The sequence below is a fragment of the Corapipo altera genome, unplaced genomic scaffold (genome assembly GCF_003945725.1).
Source record: "Corapipo altera isolate COAL_440 unplaced genomic scaffold, ASM394572v1 61, whole genome shotgun sequence".
Lineage (NCBI taxonomy): Eukaryota > Metazoa > Chordata > Aves > Passeriformes > Pipridae > Corapipo > Corapipo altera.
The window spans coordinates 5,762,032-5,781,828 of NW_020884910.1; the positions used below are offsets into that span (position 1 = coordinate 5,762,032).

General features: G+C 43.9%; 1 protein-coding gene across 3 annotated transcripts; it reads right to left on the minus strand.

Moving 5' to 3' along the window:
* Positions 1–1,785: 1,785 nt before the first annotated feature.
* On the minus strand, positions 1,786–19,572 carry TNFRSF1A (TNF receptor superfamily member 1A). 3 transcript variants are annotated; one of them, XM_027653527.1, is made up of 10 exons: positions 19,222–19,572; positions 8,432–8,633; positions 8,000–8,128; positions 7,562–7,708; positions 5,911–5,992; positions 5,517–5,584; positions 5,195–5,317; positions 4,820–4,857; positions 3,907–4,063; positions 1,786–3,343 (listed from the first exon to the last, which is right to left on the minus strand). In XM_027653527.1, exons 1-10 carry the CDS (start codon positions 19,258–19,260, stop codon positions 3,042–3,044), a joined length of 1,287 nt encoding a protein of 428 aa, XP_027509328.1. In that variant the 5' UTR covers positions 19,261–19,572; the 3' UTR covers positions 1,786–3,041. The 3 variants fall into 3 exon arrangements, with proteins under 3 accessions (XP_027509328.1, XP_027509329.1, XP_027509330.1); XM_027653528.1 differs by lacking the exon at positions 19,222–19,572 and adding an exon at positions 18,422–18,610; XM_027653529.1 differs by lacking the exon at positions 19,222–19,572 and adding an exon at positions 17,868–18,390.
* Between the last annotated feature and the right edge of the window lie 225 nt (positions 19,573–19,797).

The window sequence follows — 19,797 nt, forward strand, 5'->3', positions numbered from 1 at the left end:
GCGCTGCGATGCTTCTCCGCCCGGCCCCGCTCCCGGCGCGCACCGCGGCCCCGCGGGCCGTACCAAGGCGCGGCAGGCGGCGGGGGGAGGGGGGGGAGGCAGCCTGGCACCGCCCCGATCAGACCATCGCCTGCCGGGCAGCGGGGGGAGTCCTGTCTGTTGGGACGGAGAGTCTACCAATGTGTTTACATAGAATCATGGAATGTTGCGGATTTGGAAAGGACCTTAAAGATCATCTAGTGCCAACCCCCCCTGCCCCAACCCTCCACTAGACCAGGTTGCTCAGAGCCCCATCCAACCTCGCCTTGAGCACTGCCAGGGATGGGGCAGCCACAATCTCCCTGAGCAACCTGTTCCAGTGCCTCATCAAGCTCACAATAAATAATGTCATCCTAATATCCAGCCTAAATTTCTCCTCTTGCAGTTTGTACCCATTACTCCTTGTCCTGTCACTACAGTTCCTGACAAACAGTCCCTGTAGCCTCCTTCAGATACTGGAAGGTTGCTATGAGGTCTCCATTCAACCTTGTCTTCTCTAGACTGAATAGTCCCTACTTTCTCAGCATGTCTTCATAGGGGAGGTGCTCCAGCCCTCTTATCAACTTCGTGACCCTCCTCTGGACTTGCTCCAACAGTTCCATGTCCTTCTTATGTTGGGGACACCAGAACTGTACACAGTACAATTGTAATGTAAATGTTCTATATTCGGGCATCATCGCTTCAGTGTTAGCTGTTCAATTAGTAGAAAGGCAAATAAATAAAATCACAGAAACAGTTGTGTTTTTCTGGTGGCTGCTCTGAGGCTCACAGGCAGCAGCGTGAGGAACCTCCACTCCCACAGTCGTATATATATTACCCACCCAAGTCACCGTCATTACCTTGAAGAGAATTTCAGTGTTCTCGGAAACACTTTGTAGCCATGGATTTCTGTAAAACTCCTGCATGAAGCAACTGGCAGCCAAGCAGTGGCCTGAGGCCTGTTGCTTGTGGCTTACCTTGCACCATGACCTTTGAAACACGTGGATTTTAAATGATGGATTACATGGTTTGAGGTGTGGGGGGAAAAAAAACCCAAGACTTAGAAGATTTCTGAGAATTTCCCCAGTTTAAGCACAGTTTCAATCTATAGCATGTACTTCTAATAGTTACAATGCTGCTGTGCTTGTTGAACATAAGTTATGAAAAGAAGTGTATCACAGTGAGCTTTGTACTGTCTCTGATTTAAAAAAAACAAACAAATGAAAAATCATCCTCCATTAAAATAGTGTGTAGGCATAGCAAAACAAAGCCTCAAACTGAAAATTAAAAGTGACTTCAGTTTCCAGCTTTGCCATCGACTGTCAGGAATTTCCAGGTTTCAAGCAGGAAACCTTCAAGTGGAATAGCCTTAATATGATGCTTTGGTTCCTCAGAAAAAAACATGTAAGATTAACATTAAAGTATAACCTATTATTATTCTTTTACTTAAAGATATTTTCCTGTTTAAAAAGCCAAATACAAATCAAGTTCACTTTAAATGTGCTAGCATCCCCTTTAACTCTTGAATATCTGAGAAGACCTGCAACTGGATTTAATTTCAGTCCCACTTCCTGCCCTCAACTAGCTTGTTGTCATTTGAGGTCAGCTAAGGTTTACACACAAAAGCACATAAAAGTTGGGTGGTTTTCCTAAAAAATACATGAGATCACCAAGCCACCCATGCTTGCCACTTTTGGAAGTTATTCGCCGCCTTCTGCCCCCATCCACAGTCCCAGAAATGAAGCTGATATGAACAAAACTATAACAGAGATAAAAATATTAATTTTAATTCAGAGAATTTAGTGTATTTACAACAGAAAGTTTCTCTCTGGTCAAGGGATGAGAGACTAAAAAAAATTGATGTTACAAATGTGTGGACAACCTGCATCTGATGCAGGCTGATTGATTTTGCTACTTTTGGTTCACCCAGGGTAATAGCAGTGAAAAAATGATGGTGAGAGCCTGGACATGGTACCAAATGGCTCTCACACCCAAGCAGCAATCACAGAATGCAGTTCAGGAAGTAGTGTGAAGTTATTCAACAGTTGCTAAAATATATATACAGACACATACACAGTCCCATTTGCAGTTAGATTAGATTCATTGAATCATTCAGATAGATAAGCAGGTAGACATGAGCCTACCAGCCTGTATGGAAGTGCAGATTTGCAGAGGTGCTCATGCTACCAGGTGCATAGGTACCATCTCACCCAGACATATGCATGCATTCCTTCCCACTCTGGACAAACACACAGGCAGGTGTTTTGTTAATGTTAACTTACATGGTTTCTAGGTATAGAAAAAAACTCAGAAAAAAAAGCACCAACTCTCTCATCTGACTCACTGGCTCAGAACACTTACTCCTCCGGAGCCTGAGCAAAATGGTGTGTAAAGGATACCATTCTCCCGTTTCTCACAGAGCACCACCACTTCTGAATCTCAGTGAGTCTTTTGCCACAGCAATAATTCCTAGTTGATACCGAGAGGGGGCAATCCTCTCCCGCTTCCAGAAATAGGCACATCCTACCCCCCCATCACTTCCCGAGTAAGACTGAGCAATCAAAAGGCTGCAATGTGAGCCACTTCAACTGGTTGATCTCGCAGAAAAATAGACCTGCAAGAAGTAAGTGCTTTAGCATCTGAACAGGTAACCTAACCAAATCACCCTATGAGTTTACCCACCACATGGTGTGTGGAGCACCTCTTTTAGCAACAACTTGTCCATAGAGCAGCTGATCTATCGAGACACTTGGAGCTCCTGTTTTCAGCTTGGTCAGTCCACACACCTCTTCCTTTATGAGGTGCTTTCCCTCCTTGGAAAAGGAGTTGTTGCAGGGGTCTGTCGTGGCATAAAGGTGTTGACTGGTTGAGAAGAAAACCTCAGCCTTCCTCCAGCATAATCTGCTGCTGTCTCCAACAAACCCAGCTGACGAGTGTTAGGAAGATGGGGAGATATGCAGAAAGTAAGAGAGTTATGATCCTCTCTTAACAGTCATAGCAAAGGCAACTAAAGCAGAAATAGATTAAAGATGGTTGTGGAGGCTGCAAGGTTGAGGAGAGTTCTGGTTTAGCAAAGCCTCTTGAATAGCATCACTGCAGCCACTGAGCTCCATCTGGTTGAGAACAGAGCTGATGTGCTCCACAGTTGCAGCACGGCCCATCTGCAGTTTCCACAGTCTAAGCATTTCATACTGAGCGTCTCGTAAACGCCGATGGTCCAGCTCAATTCGCTCTAGATCACAGTCACTCAGACCCAGACGCCGCACAAACTCTTTCCACCGAGATGGCGGTACATGATCCACCACAGTGTAGAGAATAGCAGGGTCTGTGAGAAGAGAAGGAAAACTATGAGAAACAAGATTATGCAGCCTCAAGGAGAACGCAACTAATCCAGGGCTGGATGGTGCCTTGGGATCTTGCATTGCCCCCTCCTGTTCAGGTCTTCTCCAGAGTGATCACACAGACTCGTGTGATGTCCAGACTTGCTCTTATCCCTCAAAATGTAATGAGAATGCTTCCTATGCTCTTGTGTAAGGTTATGACCAGAGGTAAGCACACATGCTTAGGGCCTTGCTGCCATACATTGCTGAAAAAAAAATTGTTCTGGGTCACTACCCCAGAGGCATTAAAACTGACAGCATGTCAACACAATCCATTTTGCTGGTAGGGAAAAGGGACAACAGAAATGCCTTGCATAGATATTTAGCATCTATACATTCACAGGCTCTGGGCATGCTTCTGTCTTTGTACTGTCTTTGTACTGCATGAAGTATACACACAGGTCATGTACACTGGGTAAGATCTGTCCAACACACTCCTAGCTGCATCTGCATAATCAGGTTCTTGTTTGCCCGGGGAAGGAGGGAAGGATGAGGGAGTTCCACTTACTGTCTGGAAGCTGTGTCTTCCTCGCAGGTCTGACGCAGTCTGGTAACTCATGTGAACTTTGCGGCAGAGGTGCAGATGGTGTTGCATTCACTGGCAATTCTATTTCTTTCTGGGACTCAGGAAGAAGGATGGAAGTTTCATTTCTTTTTACCTCAACCTGAAAGATACATTGCTTAGTTCAGAATCACCCACAGCACAATACACCTGTCTCCTGCAAGAAATCACTATCTTTATATACTAAAATTTATCCAAGACAGGTGGGGGGCAGGTGCTGAGATTTTAGTTCCTCCTATATGCTGTGTTTGAGTAGAAAACACCAAACATTTCTTTCCAGCTGAACCCTAAGAGTGTAACTCTTTTTTGGCACCAAAAAACAGTAGTCTGGAAAAAAACATTTCTTTACAAAATCAAGTAAGGCTGAGACCCAAAATCACCACCATTCTAAAACTCCACATTTCACCTTTCCTATCAGCTGTAAGGCTGTGGAAACCCCCACCTCAACTACTGCTTGGACTCTCTTATTTACAGAGCCACACTGGACTTGAGAGAATGCTGTGAAGCAGCACTGAAAGGCTAGTGGAGTCAAGATCTGAAGTGAAATTAGTTAAATCCTTCAAGCTTGGGGTACACAGAGAGAAAAGGGGATTAAGGGCCAGCTATCTGAACAAAATGCATCCAGAAAGAAAAAAGCAAAAACCAGGAGTTTGAGAAGCATTCTCTAGAAGAAGGGAAGTAAAATGTTAATGGCTCCATCTTCTACAGAAAATGACTTCTGAATTAAACAGCCTTATTACTCAGCTCATTTGAAAATACAAGGCCTGAAAACAGCCTATGTGGAAAAATATTACTCTTGATCCCAGGTTAACCTAGTCGAAAGCAGAGGGTAAGCTCTTATACCCATCATCTTGCTCACCTCTGATACCGGCTCCTTGGTTGTCTGTGGCAAAGAAACTTCAAAGGAAAGAAAAAGAAAGCAGAAATTATTTTCACTTCCTCTTGTCCCAGAGAAAACAGGAAAGCAGCTATCACAGTCCTGCTCTCAAAAAGGGCTTACAGCAAAATGCACATATCCCAGCAATGAGCTCACATGCACTTCCACTCACAGCTGTGGGCATGGATGAAGAGTTGCAAGAACCTTAACAACAGCCTTAGCTATTGAGTTCTCTGGCCTTGCAGAAAAGCAGAGTAAAGGGATCCCACTTGTCCCCTCACGTGTGTGCATATACAGAAACACGCAGAAAATTATGCCTATCCCAATCAATATCACTGCATATGCTGCTGTACTCACCACAGGAGTAGAAAGGCGACATTATCCTATTTTCCCGGACCAGCTTCCCTACTTTATTTACAATGTAGAGGACAGAGATAACTCCAAATATTGCAACAAGGATGCCAAGGACAAGGGTCCCACCTGGACAAAAGGAAGAGAGCAAATGCATGACTGACTAAGAAAGGGAGAGGTAAGTGCTAGAGGAAGAACAGCAAGTGAAGATATATGTAATAATATATAACGGTTTGAGAGAGTGGAAAAAACATTTTTCAAAAGGTATTAACAGAACAACAGCTCACACTGAAAAGATTCCACTGCCCCTCAGTTCCCTGATACTCACTCAGCCCGGATGAAGTTGGTGGGGTAGTCACTGGGCTATGACACTGCAAGCATTCTTCTCCAGCACAGCTGAAAGAGAAAACCAGAGATGTGAGTGTGCATGAAATGATACACTAGCCATTTGCAATCATCCTAATTAACTGTTAAGTCAAGATGAGCCTGCAAAGCAGAGCAACGCAGTGTGGCAAATGTCTTTGGCTTTTTAGTGGGCTGTTGCCTACAAAGAGGAGACTAAGGATGGCAGAGGCGAAGACCTAATTGCCCCAGAAAGGCAGAATGTTGTAAAGTTACGTCTAGATGGAAAGAGCCTTGAGAAAAATTTCCTCCCTCTTTGGAGCTCATGACTGCTGTCTCTCCTACTCAAGTGGTGGGACATCCAGAGTAAAAAAGCTCACCTGTTGCAAGGCTTGCAAATGTTACTACGTGACAGGAAGAACTGAGGCTTACACCTGCAAATTGTGTTCCTGTCCTTTGAACCTGTAGAGAAGAGAAGAAACTGTTGCCATAATCTGGACAGAGAAGAAAACAAAAGGAGAAAAATCCACTCCAAGATGGGTGAGAGGTTATCCTTTTTTAAGCCTGGAAAACTGCTACTGAAGAAGAGAAAAAGGATTCAGTCTACATGCGAGACAGGATTGGAGGAGGATAAAGGTAAATAAAAGGTAAGAGCACCACTGTCCTTGTAGGTGGGTTATCTCTGTAGAGGCTTGGAAAGGGACTAAAACTACAATGCAGCTGAAATTGGTCTAATGTGCAAAAGCAGGAAAAGTTACTCAAGTTCAAGCATGACAGGAAGGGGAAACCACATTAGTCAGGCAAAGATGAGGGAGAAGTGGTCCCTGAGCAGCTGGGACTGGTGAGGAAGTCAGTTCAGGGCAGGGAGAAATCACTTCAAGCCATGGGACACATATCCACTCTTGTGATCTGATATTCTGTGAGTGGAAGGGGTAAGAAATGCAAGAGCTATCGCTCCTAAGCGAGTCACAGGATGGACACTGAGTAAAACAGGTATGAGAAGGAGCAGACGAGAATAGTAATGGAAGGACTTCAAGCTACATGAGAGGAGGTAAAAAGGTATTAGAACAAGCAGCATTCTGTGGCAAGTGAGGGACAGGACTAAAACAGTTCTACATCAGCTAAGAGGGAAGGAAACTGCTCAAGGGTAGCACACGATGATGACTATTGTGGATAAGCACAAGTGTGGAAACCGTGACAAGATTACCAAGCACCAGAGGGAACACATTCACCAGTGCAACAGCAAACCTCATGCTAGACAGGGTAAGAGATGGGAAAGGGATGGGGAGCAGCAGAATTTGCAAAGGAGAGGGGATAGCTTTAGGACAGCAAGGTAAGAGGCACTTAAGGGACATTAGACTACAGCACAAAGTGGAGGGCAGCAAACAGTATTTGTTTAAGATCTCTGATTCCTGACTGGAGATGAGGCACCTTAGGACAGCTAACACAGGTACTTCCCCCAGACACCTGCATCATCTCAAGGTACTGCCCAATTCCACGGGGCATAGTTCAGCATTACCTAAACAGCTCTTTACTTTAAAACACTGCATGGAACACTGTGGTGGTTCAGCAACCGACTGGCAAGCTGAGCGCTGGGACCAGCAGTATTTTCATCCATTGTACTCAAAGTCCTTCCAGCAGTTGGTAAGGGAAATGCAATGAGCATGAGGAGAAAGACAAAAAAGGAAGGCAAGAGGGAAATCTGCTCTAGAGCATAAAGACCTTGCTTCAGGACAGGCAAGGCAGAGGCACCAAAATTAAGTAGAAAATATCATCTTACAACAGCCAAAACCCAGGAAAACGTTCAAGGACAAAAGGAAGAAACTGCGATAGAAAGCAGGGATTGATGGCAAGGCAGGAAAAAAATGGCAGTCTTTCTGGGGAAAGGGAGCAGCCAAACCCAAGAGTTGTTCTGAAACTACAATAATTTCAGGGCAATGCACTGCAGCATGTCAGAAATGAGCAAAGGGTTGTTAATGTCTACCCTAGTACAGTATGTATGTACTGGAGCCATATCCTTGCCATACTCACAGCTGGCAATAATCCCATTGTCACATGAGCTGCAGTTCCTACACTGGAAGAGATCAGATTCAGAACCAAACTGATATTGATTCTTCTGACAGCCACATACAGTATCTTGCTTTGGGGTGCAGGGGGCCTCTACTATCTGCTGGAGTTCTGAGGAAAGAAAGGAGAAATGATTATTCCAACCTCTTCCCTCACCTTCAGCTGAGAGCACTGTTACAATGATAGGTATTGTTATCCCCTCATTTTCACAGAAAAAGGCCAAAAAGGCCTGCAAATTGTGTCTCAGACTGTAATAATTTGGTAACCCTTATTCCTGCTGTCCCCAATCCCTTCCCATACACTATCTTACCCATTCAACTGCTTACTTTTTCAAGCTTCCTCACTCACCTTGCCATCCCACCACCATTTTCCTCAGATCCTACAGATTTGATAATAACTCACCTGTACGGCAACGTGTACACTGGAAGCATTTAGACATGATGTTATCAACTGCTGTGAATGTGCCATTAGCACACGGAAGACAGACAGGTGCCTGGTCAGGCCGATCACAGTCTCTTGCTTTGTAGGTACCTGCAAGAAAATCACTTAATAGAGCTCTGACAGGAAGGCAAATGCATTGTCTTAGAGAGGACCGGAGTCGCTGGTTCCTCAAAGAAACCCTGGAGTTTATGGTGTAAGGACCAAGTATGCTTCCTCTCACCAGTGTGAACGACGCTGACAGCCCAAAAGAAGAGATAAGGAATAAGAAGGGATAGGTACTAAGGAAGGGAGCACTGATGTAGCTGTAGGTGTAGGAAAGAGAAAGTTTGAGAGTGCAGGACAGGGAAATGCCCCTAAGGTGAAGGTTGCTACTACTGTATTTATTTTACGTACCTGCATGACACCGCATGCAGCAGTGGGTCTTTCTAGGATGTAGGTATTGGTCCAGTTGACAATGCACCTGCTTCTTTTCTCTCCTCAAGGGGTTAGAGGGGTCTCTTCCATCCAAAGCTACACGATGGACTTCCAGTGTATATGGCACCGGAGCAATCTCTACAGATTCCTTCGTCAACACGCAGAGAAATGTTAGGATAACCTGTAAATGCAGATGGAGGAAGAGGGGGGGAAACAAGATGAGAAAACATCATACCCCTTGCAGACTGCACCCCTGACTTCAGCACTTAGAATTAAATTTTACTATAACAGTGAGTTCAATTTACTTGACAATTCTGATATTAGCACCCTTCACTGACAAATGTATGGGGGGAGATGATTTACAAAAAAAAAAAAAAAGCAAAAAACCCACGAAAACAACAAATGGATGCCTGTCATCTCTGTTACTAATATGCCATATAATGGTCTCTATGACAAACTGGTTGTATATAAAACAAATACTTTTCATGATGTGCAATTTACAGATAGAATGCTTTGAAAATGCTGCAGCTTGCAAGAAAGTTACGCAAGAGTAAAAGAATGTTTTTATTAAGGAAGGCAGTAAGGCCGTCCATGTAGAAACAGTTCCACGGAGAAGAATGCATCCAGTACTTGCAGTTCTACTGAGTAAATACACAAGATGGGAAGTCTGGAAGAAGAAGGCAGAGGAGGATTTCACTGCCTGAAAAGTACAGGAAAGCTTCCAAAACTACTCCTGACCAAGTCAGCCCTAGAAATGTGGGAAATTCAGGTTTTCAACTTTTCCCCACATCAAATATACCTTTTAAACTGCAGCTGATAACAATCAGCCTGTACAGTCTGACACAAAAATGTGCATTTTCTTTTTTTTTCCTTTAAGATTTTATTTCTATTTTTCCACTTGAAAATTACAACATTGGCATGTTGTCATGCCAATCTTAACAGAAATATTAAGACTGGCATGACTGCCATATAACTGTAAGAGAGCATGAATGTGTACACACACACATACACTAACAAAGGGTTAGAAGAACAGCCTGTACCAATAATGAAGGACGCCATTCCCTGGACACTTTTTTTTTTCAAGACACTATTCCCAGCAGTGAAATTGAGAAATATGTTTATGTCATGGCCAAAGGTCTACACTCTGGTAAGACCACAGCATAGATGACTCATCAGCAAAGGATCCTGCACCAGGAGGATGGTAACGAGAGTGCAGCATATCACAAACCCTATTCTTTTGCCTGTTGGCCCAAAAGAAAAACAGACCCTAGGCATGTATTTCAAACATGCATTCAGACAAGGAAGAAACATACAACAACAAAAAGATGTTAAAAAAACCCAACAAACAAAACAAACCCAGGTAACAACTTGACCTAAGATTTGTGAAACCTGGATTCAGCAAGTTTCTACAGCAAAGACCCATCCCATCCAGCTGATAATTCCTGAAGGATATAATAGATTTGCCCAAAACCTAGTTTGTAGTACCATAAAAAACTCCAGCAGCACGATGAACACTTGACAACCAGCATCCCTTGTCATCCACATTGCACACAAGTGATCCTGGCCATACCATCTGACCATATTCTGAGTGCATTGCAGAGAACTTGTGCCAATGCATCAGATCGTATGAACTGATGAAAATCAACTAATTTTTTTGCAAAAAACACCACCCACGCAAATAATCTCACACAGAGTTTTACCTCGCTATCTTCCCTTTAATTGTAATGTTTGCCCAGCTTCCTTTTTTGAAAGTGGCAAGATGCCCAGCAGTACAGGCACAGCTTCAGTGTTCTGTTTCATTTTTGCTTTTTCAGCTAGGAGAGTTATAGCAAAAGCAAAGTAAACCAATAAGGGTAAACCACAATGCTGATACCAATTTTGTGGTTGCAAGCTTAAGAAAAGATACACAAAATGAGATGGCTATGACAGCCCCACGCTGTCCTGTTTCTCTCTCAGAATTAAAGCTTTGGGGGAGAAAGGTACATACATAAAAGCAACTTAAAACCTCAAGAAAGATGGGGCTTTGCAACTCTGACAAAGCTAAAACATCATTTTTCAGAGGGCTCTGTCATATAAGGACATATTCAATAGACCAGATGTTAAAATGGCAAACAGGAAAAGAGAACCACATATTTAATTAGCTGTCATTTCAGACTTAATTATCTGACCACAGGATAATTGTAAGCACTTCAACAACTCCTCTCTAAGAAACAAAAATTGTTCCAGCAGCTGACAGTCTTACAAGATTGCTTGCTTGCAGAAAAATGGGTAAAAGGTCACTCACACAGATGGTCTAGTCTGACACACAGCAGCAATAAAAAAATCCGATTCTCTGGCCAATGATCAATTCCCTGATATGAGAATATATACAGTCAGCCCCTAAGTCACACAAGTCAGCAACAGAAACAAGATGAAACTGTCAAAGATTAAGCCAAAAACACAGAGAAAATTGGTCAAGTACACCTTCAAAATCAAAAGAAAACAGAAGTATTTTCAGTTTTTCAGATTAAGTGAAAGCATGTCTATACATGTAATAAAACCAGAGTTAACACATAATTACTGATCATAATCTGAGGAACAGAGTCATAGACCACAAGTGACTCACGAACCAATGACTCGGCCATCCAGAAAAACCATTCACATGGTAAAAAAAACCCAAAACACCATTTTAAGCAACTCCCCAAGCCATTCAGCAGTACACTGATTTATACCAGCAACAAACTGCATAAAATTCAGGCCATACATGAAAGTAAAATAGTCTATTCTATTTCAGTTGGAAAGGATCTACAACAATCATCCGGTCCAACTGCCTGATCCCTTCAGGGCTGACCAAAAGTCAAAGCATGTTGTTAAGGGTATTGTCCAAATACCTCTTAAACACTGACAGCTTTGGGGCATCAACCACCTCTCTAGGAAGCCTGTTCCAGTGTCTGACCATGCTCTCAGTAAAGAAATGCTTCCTAGTGTCCAGTCTGAACCTCTCCTGGCTCAGCTTTGAACTATTCCCAGGTGTGCTATCACTGGATCCCAGGTAGAAGGGATCAGCACATCACTCTCCCCTTCCCCTTCTCATGGAGCTGTAGAGAACAATGAGACCACCCCTCAGCCTCCATCTTTGCAAACTAGACAAGCCCAGAGACCTCAGTAGCTGCTCACAGGACATGCCTCCTCTGAGGCACAGGGCCTGCCAGCCCTTCCGCCAGCTTCGTTGCTGTCAAAAATTATATATTACTTGAAAGTAGCTAAGTGCTTGTTTAACATAAGTTAGAATTGTTAGACTCCAAGTTGAACTTGTAGGCTGCAATCTGAACCATATGGCTGTGTTGTGTAAGTCAAAGATGGATCATAGTGAAACATGGAGATAAAAACATACATGTTAATAATAAAAACCATAAACATTAATAATAGTTAGAATAGACAAAGCTGTAGCTTAAACATTACTTAAAAATTAACAGCTAGAGTGTTAAAAAAAAATTAATAGCCCACAGATTGTGGTATATGAGCTGTAACAACCACATTAAAACATGGATTACAACACTCCCACCGAAACCAATCTAAGAGGATGTGACGGTGACCATACGGCAACCTCTTGGTAACGAAACAATGAAGACAGAGAAGACTCCAGACCCTAATAATGTTTTGGTCCAGACTGTCATGTGAGGAATGGGGAGGTTAGATCATAAGAGTATAATGGCCCAGAGATTTCTCTGTTCAGGGTCCCTCTTTTGAGGCACCTAGCTCCAGCTACCAGATATCATAATTGACTTGTGCCAATAAATCTATCTGATGGAGATGAGAACCTAGTGTCAAGAATTTCTTTAACAATTGCCATCCTCTGGGCATATTCAAGGACCTTCACACCACCCTGAAATGGTGGGGCTCAGAACTGCACCCAGCAGTCTGTATGAGGCCACACCAACACTGAGCACAATGGGATGTTCCCCTCCCTCTGACTGGCTGGTGATGCCATGTTTGATGCTCCCCAGGACATAGTTTCCCCTCTGGGTTGCCCGGGCACACACTGCTGACTCACATTGAGCTGCTGCCCACCAGCACCCCCAGCGCCTGCTCTGAAGGGCACTCTTCAGCCACTCCTCTCCCAGTTAATACTTGTGCCCGGCAGTACTGCATCCCCAGGTGCAGGATCCAGCATTTGGACTTGTTAGAGTTCATTCCCTTAATCACTGCCCAGTGCTCCAATTTATCTAGAATAAATACATTGAACAGAACTGGCCCTAGAATTGAGCCCCGAGGAACACTGCTGGTGACCCACTGCCAGCCAGATGTAGCTCCATTTACCAAGCACTGAAGCCTCAAACCATTGATAAAAGCTCATCAAGGCAAAGTTTAGAGGTCTTCTGCAAGTGAAATAAGGTGTAAGGTGATTTTCCACTGTTAGATATATACAAGATACTCCACTTCCCAGGAGAGAAAACAAGTACCCACTAACCAATGCTGCATAGAAAAGCAGACAATCTGTATTAACTAAGCTGAATGATAATTCAAACCACATCATGCACACTACTGATTCATATTCTCAGTGAGTGGGGACTGCCCAGGGAAAACAGAGTCAGCAGAAACTCTAGGTTTTACTTCTGAAACTGATGCAGGAATAAACAAAATATGTCAGATGAAAACCAGAATGCTGCTTCCTTAAAACATTCCACCTCTCTGGGTGACAGCTACTTTCCCCTCAGATTCTCCTCACATGTGAGGCAACCTTAGTTCCCTCTCATGTCTCATGCCAGCACTTACTCAACAGCTACAGTTAAAAAAATCAAGGCACAAGCCCAAAAGCTCTTCTATGCAAAGTTTTGACAGCTAAGACAGCAGTTAGAAGCCCCTTCACCATTTCCAAACTCAAATTTTCTTGAATTACTGCCACCACTACAATTCTCACTCTTGCTGCTCCTTCTGCCTCACCGGGCCATGCTCAGAGACCTGCAAGTAAGGTGACATCTCCACAGAGAAAGGTAAAGAAAGAAAGGAACAGCAAAGATAAAAGCGAAGAACACAGCAAGATGCCAGAAAGATAGGTGGGAGGGTGTAAATAATAAAGGTCATTTGAGGGCAGTGTTCTCAGGCCAAGGACAAATAAGGCACAGTGTCTGAAACAGAGGGACAGCACAGGAAAGTGCAGCATATCAGGGCTACCATATTATCACCTCACAAGGCTAGGAGTACCAAATTACTCAGCATGGATGCTGTGACTCTCTATCACATGCTCTGCCCTGCCTATGCAGGTCTGTAGCCCTGCTGCTACCTGCAAGGCTCCTTGCCCTCAGGGAGAAGGGTGGAGAAAGCAGGTACAGTGATACACATATGTGACAGTGTGACTGATGAGAAAAAGAGGATGGAGAGGGTTGTGTTGGGAGAGAGACTCCCTCTCCTAGAAACTCAGTGGATGCCTAGAAGTGGGCCAGGGCTGGACACAGAAGGGAAAAACTGAGTGAGAAGGATGGGGATTAGACAAGTGAGAAACAACTCCTAACCCACACATGGCCTGTTATGACCCCATGCCTGTTCACATGAACTAATAGGTGTAGCAGGATGCTCTGTCTAAGTGGGAATAAAACAGCTCAAACTTTACCCTATTTGCTAAAGTTAACAGTGGTGGATGGAGAAGGGAGTGTCATGCTGCTTTTGGTGTTGAGAATGCTGAGACCAGCCCAACTCATCAATCCCAAAGTTAAACATTCTAGGGATGTCAAGAACAGTGTTTCCTGACAGAAACTGGCACCAGCGAGGACGTGGTGAAGTTTCTGATAATGGAACTGATAGTACTGATAACTTATGTAAAGCTGCTGAGCTGACATGGCTAGCCTAGAAACATAGGACTGACAGTCAATCACTTTATAGTATAAAAGCCTAGTTCCACATTTTAACAGCAGGCACTCCTAAGATACCCCTTCTAGGAGTGTCTGTGTAAACTCCTCTCTTGAGTGGCAATGCTCCTCCAGGTTACTCCTCAACACTGAGCAAAAGAGATCTGCCAACGATTTTTGGTATGGATGAGTAGCATCAGTCCATACTTAATAATTATTTTGCTAGCTTTAACATTGTTCCTTCAATATTGCTTAAAAAACCCCTATACTAATAGTTGTAAGTATCTATATTGTGCGGTAAATAATTGTGAATGAAGTCTTTTAGTCTAAACATTATCATCATCAATAAAATAAATATTTTATACATGTAAATATATTTAGTTTGTCATTCTTAGTCCTGCAGGACAAAGTTGCACAAAGGTTCAATTGCAATAACTTACTCAAACGCTTCTCTCAAAAGAGACTTCCATTTTGCAAATTCCATTTTTAAACTAATGAACTACCTGCAAATAAAAGGCATTAGAAGTGATTAAAATGTCTCAAATATTTCTTAACAGAAAGTTCCCTTGGCTTAGGAACACACTCAATGCACAAGTATTCTACACATTAGTCATCTGTTAGCCTTTTTGATGAGTCATACGAAATTAATCAGCTTGGATGTTCAGAGGAAAACAGAGATCCTGCTCAGATCAATGAGTTGTGAAAGAAATCAGGGTCCAGAGTTACCCTTATGTTCTTTGACCGCTTCAGCCATTTCCAAAAGCTCTTTGAGGTTTGCCTTTGTTTTAGTTTGCTATACAAAGATTCACAGGAAACCAGAACTTCTGCTTTACACATTGAGAAATGTGCATTAATGCAACATTTACAGGAAGCTTTTCTCATTGCTCACTAAAACCTGGAAAGGTCAAAGAAGGCTACAAGAACTACTATTATAAATAATCCCTCATTTTATGAAGATCAAATATAGGAATCCTGTATTTTAGGCCTTGTCTAAAATCAGGAGACTGACAACAGCTTTGATACAATGAAGAAAGGCCTTAGAAATCTTAACTTAAAATCCAAGAAAATTGTGATTATCTATAAAGATCGTGGACTTCCCATCATAAAATGTCATACATATATATACAGTATATAAAGTTAGAAGTTTTTATTTCATATTAGCAGAGAGAAAGAAAATAAAGGAAAAGTCAATAGGCGGTCACAATCATAAGAAAACTTCTTTTGAAATTTTTCTCAGAGGACACAGCGGTGAACACTGTAGCAGAGTCCTGAGTGCACTGACATGCAACACCCCAGTACTTTCCCTGCCTGGGTTCAGGGCTGAGTTCCACTGCTCTGCTGTACAGAGCACTGAAGGAACAAGAACTGTGAGAAGGCTCAACAGGGTCATCCCCCTTCAATCCCCAAATGATTTTCAGCTGGGCATAAGCCCTTGGCCCCTGCCCACACTGTGCTGCAGATGTGCTCACGCCCCTTGTCAGTGACTCAATAGGTGAATTTTAAGTCATGTAATGCTAAAATGCTGAGTTCTATTCATTGGAACAGATGAATTCCTGTTTGTTTTAACAGAGTAATGTAGAGACATTGATTTGAGATGTGCTTTCTATTGTCAGGTTCCCAAGACTGCAAGAGAAAAATCTGTGCTTCCAAAGGAAGCAATCAGTTAACCAGGGATGATGATAAGATTATGCAAGAAACACAAGGCATCTGCCCCAAAAACAAAGCCCCTTTGTGATGACTAAAGAAAATGGGTAAAAAAGAGCAAAATGACAGCATTGGTTTTACCCCAAATAATACTGCTAATGCAAAAAATTGATTACTTGATAAAAAGTAAGGGGAAAGCATCCAAACTGACAACACTGATTACTTATGAGAACATAAGTCACCACATAATTGAAATTAGCAGAGACTCAAATATGAATGTTTCATCTGGCTAGAAGCAGACAGTCCTCAAAAACAGAAATTAAAATCACATTAATCAGTACATAAAAAGTTGAATTAATCTGGTTAGAAAAAACAATCGAATTAATCTGGTTGGAAAAAAAACAGATGAAAATCTGGTTGAAATGCTACGAAATGCTATGAATTATTAGGAAAGGATTTAAGAACAAAACTGATAGTGTTCTTATGCCAGTATAAAAATCTGTAAGGATTGAACCTTGACCGTAGTTCTGGTCCCCAATTTTGAGAATATAAATTGACCCATATATTATACAGAGAAAGGTAACAATGACAATCAGTGTTACAGACCGGCTGCCATAAAAGGAATGATTAAAAATACTGGCCTATAAAAGACAAAACTGAGTGGAGGATACTGTAGTGGGCCCAAAGTCCTGAATGCCATGGAGAAGGTGAAATGGGATGACTGTTCTCTGTCTCCTCCAATACAAGAACTAAGAGGCATCAGATAAAACAAGCAGGAGATAGGCTCCAAACAAATACAGAGAGGTACTTTTTTAGACAACATGCAGCTGAGATGTGGGTCTCCCTAACAGAGTGCTGGTGGTGCCAGAAACGTGCCCGGGTTCCAAAAGTGATCATCACGCTTATCAGCAGAAGAAAAAAAAAAACCACACTCTGGGGTCCAAAATACAAAGATACCATTTCAACTCAGAAATTTCTACAGTCACAAATCACTGGAAGTGGAGAGAGTATTTCTATTTTTTATTGCTGTGCACTTGCCCTGCTCCAAAACACTTGGCAGACACCTGCTGTTGGCTACTACTGGAAACAGGATGGTGGCCCAACAGTTCTTTCTTACAATTCACTTGGTGGCCTGGTTTTCAATTTTTATATAATGTAGCTACTAACTTCAAAATGGCAATTCCTTTTACTTTCAAAAGGAATCAATGCCAGAAGCACCCTTGTGGCTATTTTGTCTTTTTTCTTCATAAAACTGAATTTTCTTTAAAAAATGAAACTCCCATTATAATTTTTTTCTTAATGAGACAGAAAACACATTGGCCTCAGCAAAGACAGATGCCATTTTGTCCACTGTAACAATTAGAAGGGCATGGGAAAAACGCAGAGAAGCTGAAGTTAGTTTAAGGACAGGCAAAAAGAGAAAATGCATGGAAACAGGCTACAGGAAATTTTAAAGAGTCTCAGGAAACATATAAGAATCAGAAAACTAGAAAGGCAGCGTCAAGGGAGTAAGAAACACCATGAGGGCAAACAAAGGATGATATGCAAAGTAAATGGCAGATGGAAGGGCATGCAACAGACTAAGAATTGTAACACTGAAAAAAATAATATGATTTTATGGAAAAGATAAACATTATCTGTAGGGAGTACGGTGGTATTGAGAACTTGAAATGACAAGCAAATAGGAGGGGGGACATTTCCTCTAAAAGATATCCCACTGAAGGACACTTCCTCCAGCATATTATTTAACTGAAGACAATACAATTAATTTGAGGAATCCAATTTTTTTTTTTTTTGCATTTTATTGTCAGTAATATGAATAATATCACATACAGTATCTGAGTTACAGTGAAACGTGTGCACCACTATCCATAAACCAGAAATACACTTTTTTAGGTTTGCTAACTTTGAAATCTACCCGTACGTCAACAGTTTATGTACCCTACCTAGGTCCCAAGATGGTAAGTGATCCACAGTTAGAGCCAAGGTGTAGAGTGCTCCTACTCCAAAGTTTTAGTTGTGTTGTCCTGCCAGTGCTAGATGTCTTATTACCTGGTTTCCAAACTTTCCAAGTGGAAAAAAGCAAAACAAAACAAAACAAAACAAAACAAAACACAACACACTCTTCTGGAAGAAGGTAACATTGAGTGACACAGTTGCAACTTTCTGACAGCAAATTAACCACTAACCCAGGATTACAAATCCAGTGCAGCCAAGTGAAAGTGTGTGTTACTAGGATGCTCAGGTATTTAGGTATAAACCGTTTGACCTTGTAGCCTCTATAGCAGAATTTATAGCCATGTCATGATGCTGAGTGATGCCACCCCTACTGTTACAGCTCTATCACACCTCTGCTAATACCGGATGGCCATTCATGTCTAGCAATCAGGTCATTCATAAAACTCTCAGATTTCTTTTACAACTTTTTCACACACGAAATTACAACGAGCATCTTAAGAGTCTTGCCCTAACATGCCCAAGAAGGCCAAAGAAGATTTACCGGCAAAGCTGAACTTGCTTGTATCCAAATCCCGTGGTTTGGGACATAGCCGCGGACCCCTAATCTTTAAACGCCCGCAAGGCGGGGGCGGTTCGTCTCCGTCTCCCCCACAGCGGCGGCGGGAGCGGAGCGGATGCGATTCCAGCGATCCCAGCCCGGCCGGCTCCGTGCTCCCGGCGAGCCCCGGACCGCCCCGCGCCCCGCGAGTTAACGGCTGCGCCGCGGGCTCCGGGGAATCCGCCGCCTCTCCTGTAAGCCCAGACGCCTTTTCCCTGACTCAGGAATAAGTCCCGGAAACGGCGCCGGCGAAGTCTGTGCCCAGCGGAGGGCGGGGAGCGGAGGGAGGGAGGCAGCGAGCCCCGCCGGGCTCGCCGCGGTCCCGCTGCCCGGTGACGCCGCGGGCGCCCAGCTGATGGCGCGGCTCGGCTTCCCGACCCGTCACCGTCGCTCCTGCCGCTCCGGCAGCAGCCTCGACCGCCCGCCTCGCCCCGCCGCGGACTCACCGAGCCCCGTCGCCCCGGTCTCCGCCCCGGCGCGGGGCTGCCGGGATGGAAGCCACAGCCCCCCGGAGAGGGCGAGCAGAAAGCGGGCTGTCCGGAGAGCGGCAGCGATGCGGAGCCCTACGGCGGCGAGGAGGGTCGAAGGGAGCCCCGGCCCCAAAGCTCGGCGGCGGGCACCGCTTTGTAGACCCGCAGTCGCCCGCAGGTCCGGGGGACCGGAGCAGTTGCCTGGCGAGGAGGTGCCCCTCCGGCGCACGGTCCCGCTTCTCCGAGAGCGGCGAAGTCCCCGCCGTGACTTACCGTCCCCAGCGAGGTGCGGGGCAGCGCCGGGGCGCGCATGGCTCCGCGGCCCGCTACATCCCCATGGCAGGGCCCCCCAACTCCAGAGGAAGCCGTCCCAGCCCTACGCAGCCCCGGCCGGAGCAGCGCGGAGAGTGACTACCCCTTCTCCAACTTCCTGGCAGCGGCAGCAGGAAAGAGAGCGGCGAGCGGGAGGCGGCCCGGAGCGGCGCCGCGCCCCTCCCGCCCTCCGCCGCGCACAGGCTGGCGTCGGCAGTTTTCCGTAAAAACCGAGGTAGATAAGCTGAAGAAAAGCAACGGATGGCTAAAGCTGCTACAAAACATATGGGAAAGGAGTCAGAGGAGGCTCGCTGCAATCTTAAAATTCCTTGACATAGGAGTGTTTCATCCTAAACACGTAATTTTCGTGTGAAACTTAACCATGTACTTGTAAGAAAAAGACTTTTTGCATCTTAACTGCCTTAATTTTAAAGAACGGCATTTTCCAGCCATGATCAGCATTTTTAGAGTCTATATGAACATCCTGTAGTTTTTAATTTAAAACACACATTTTCTTGTATGCTCCAATGAACCAGC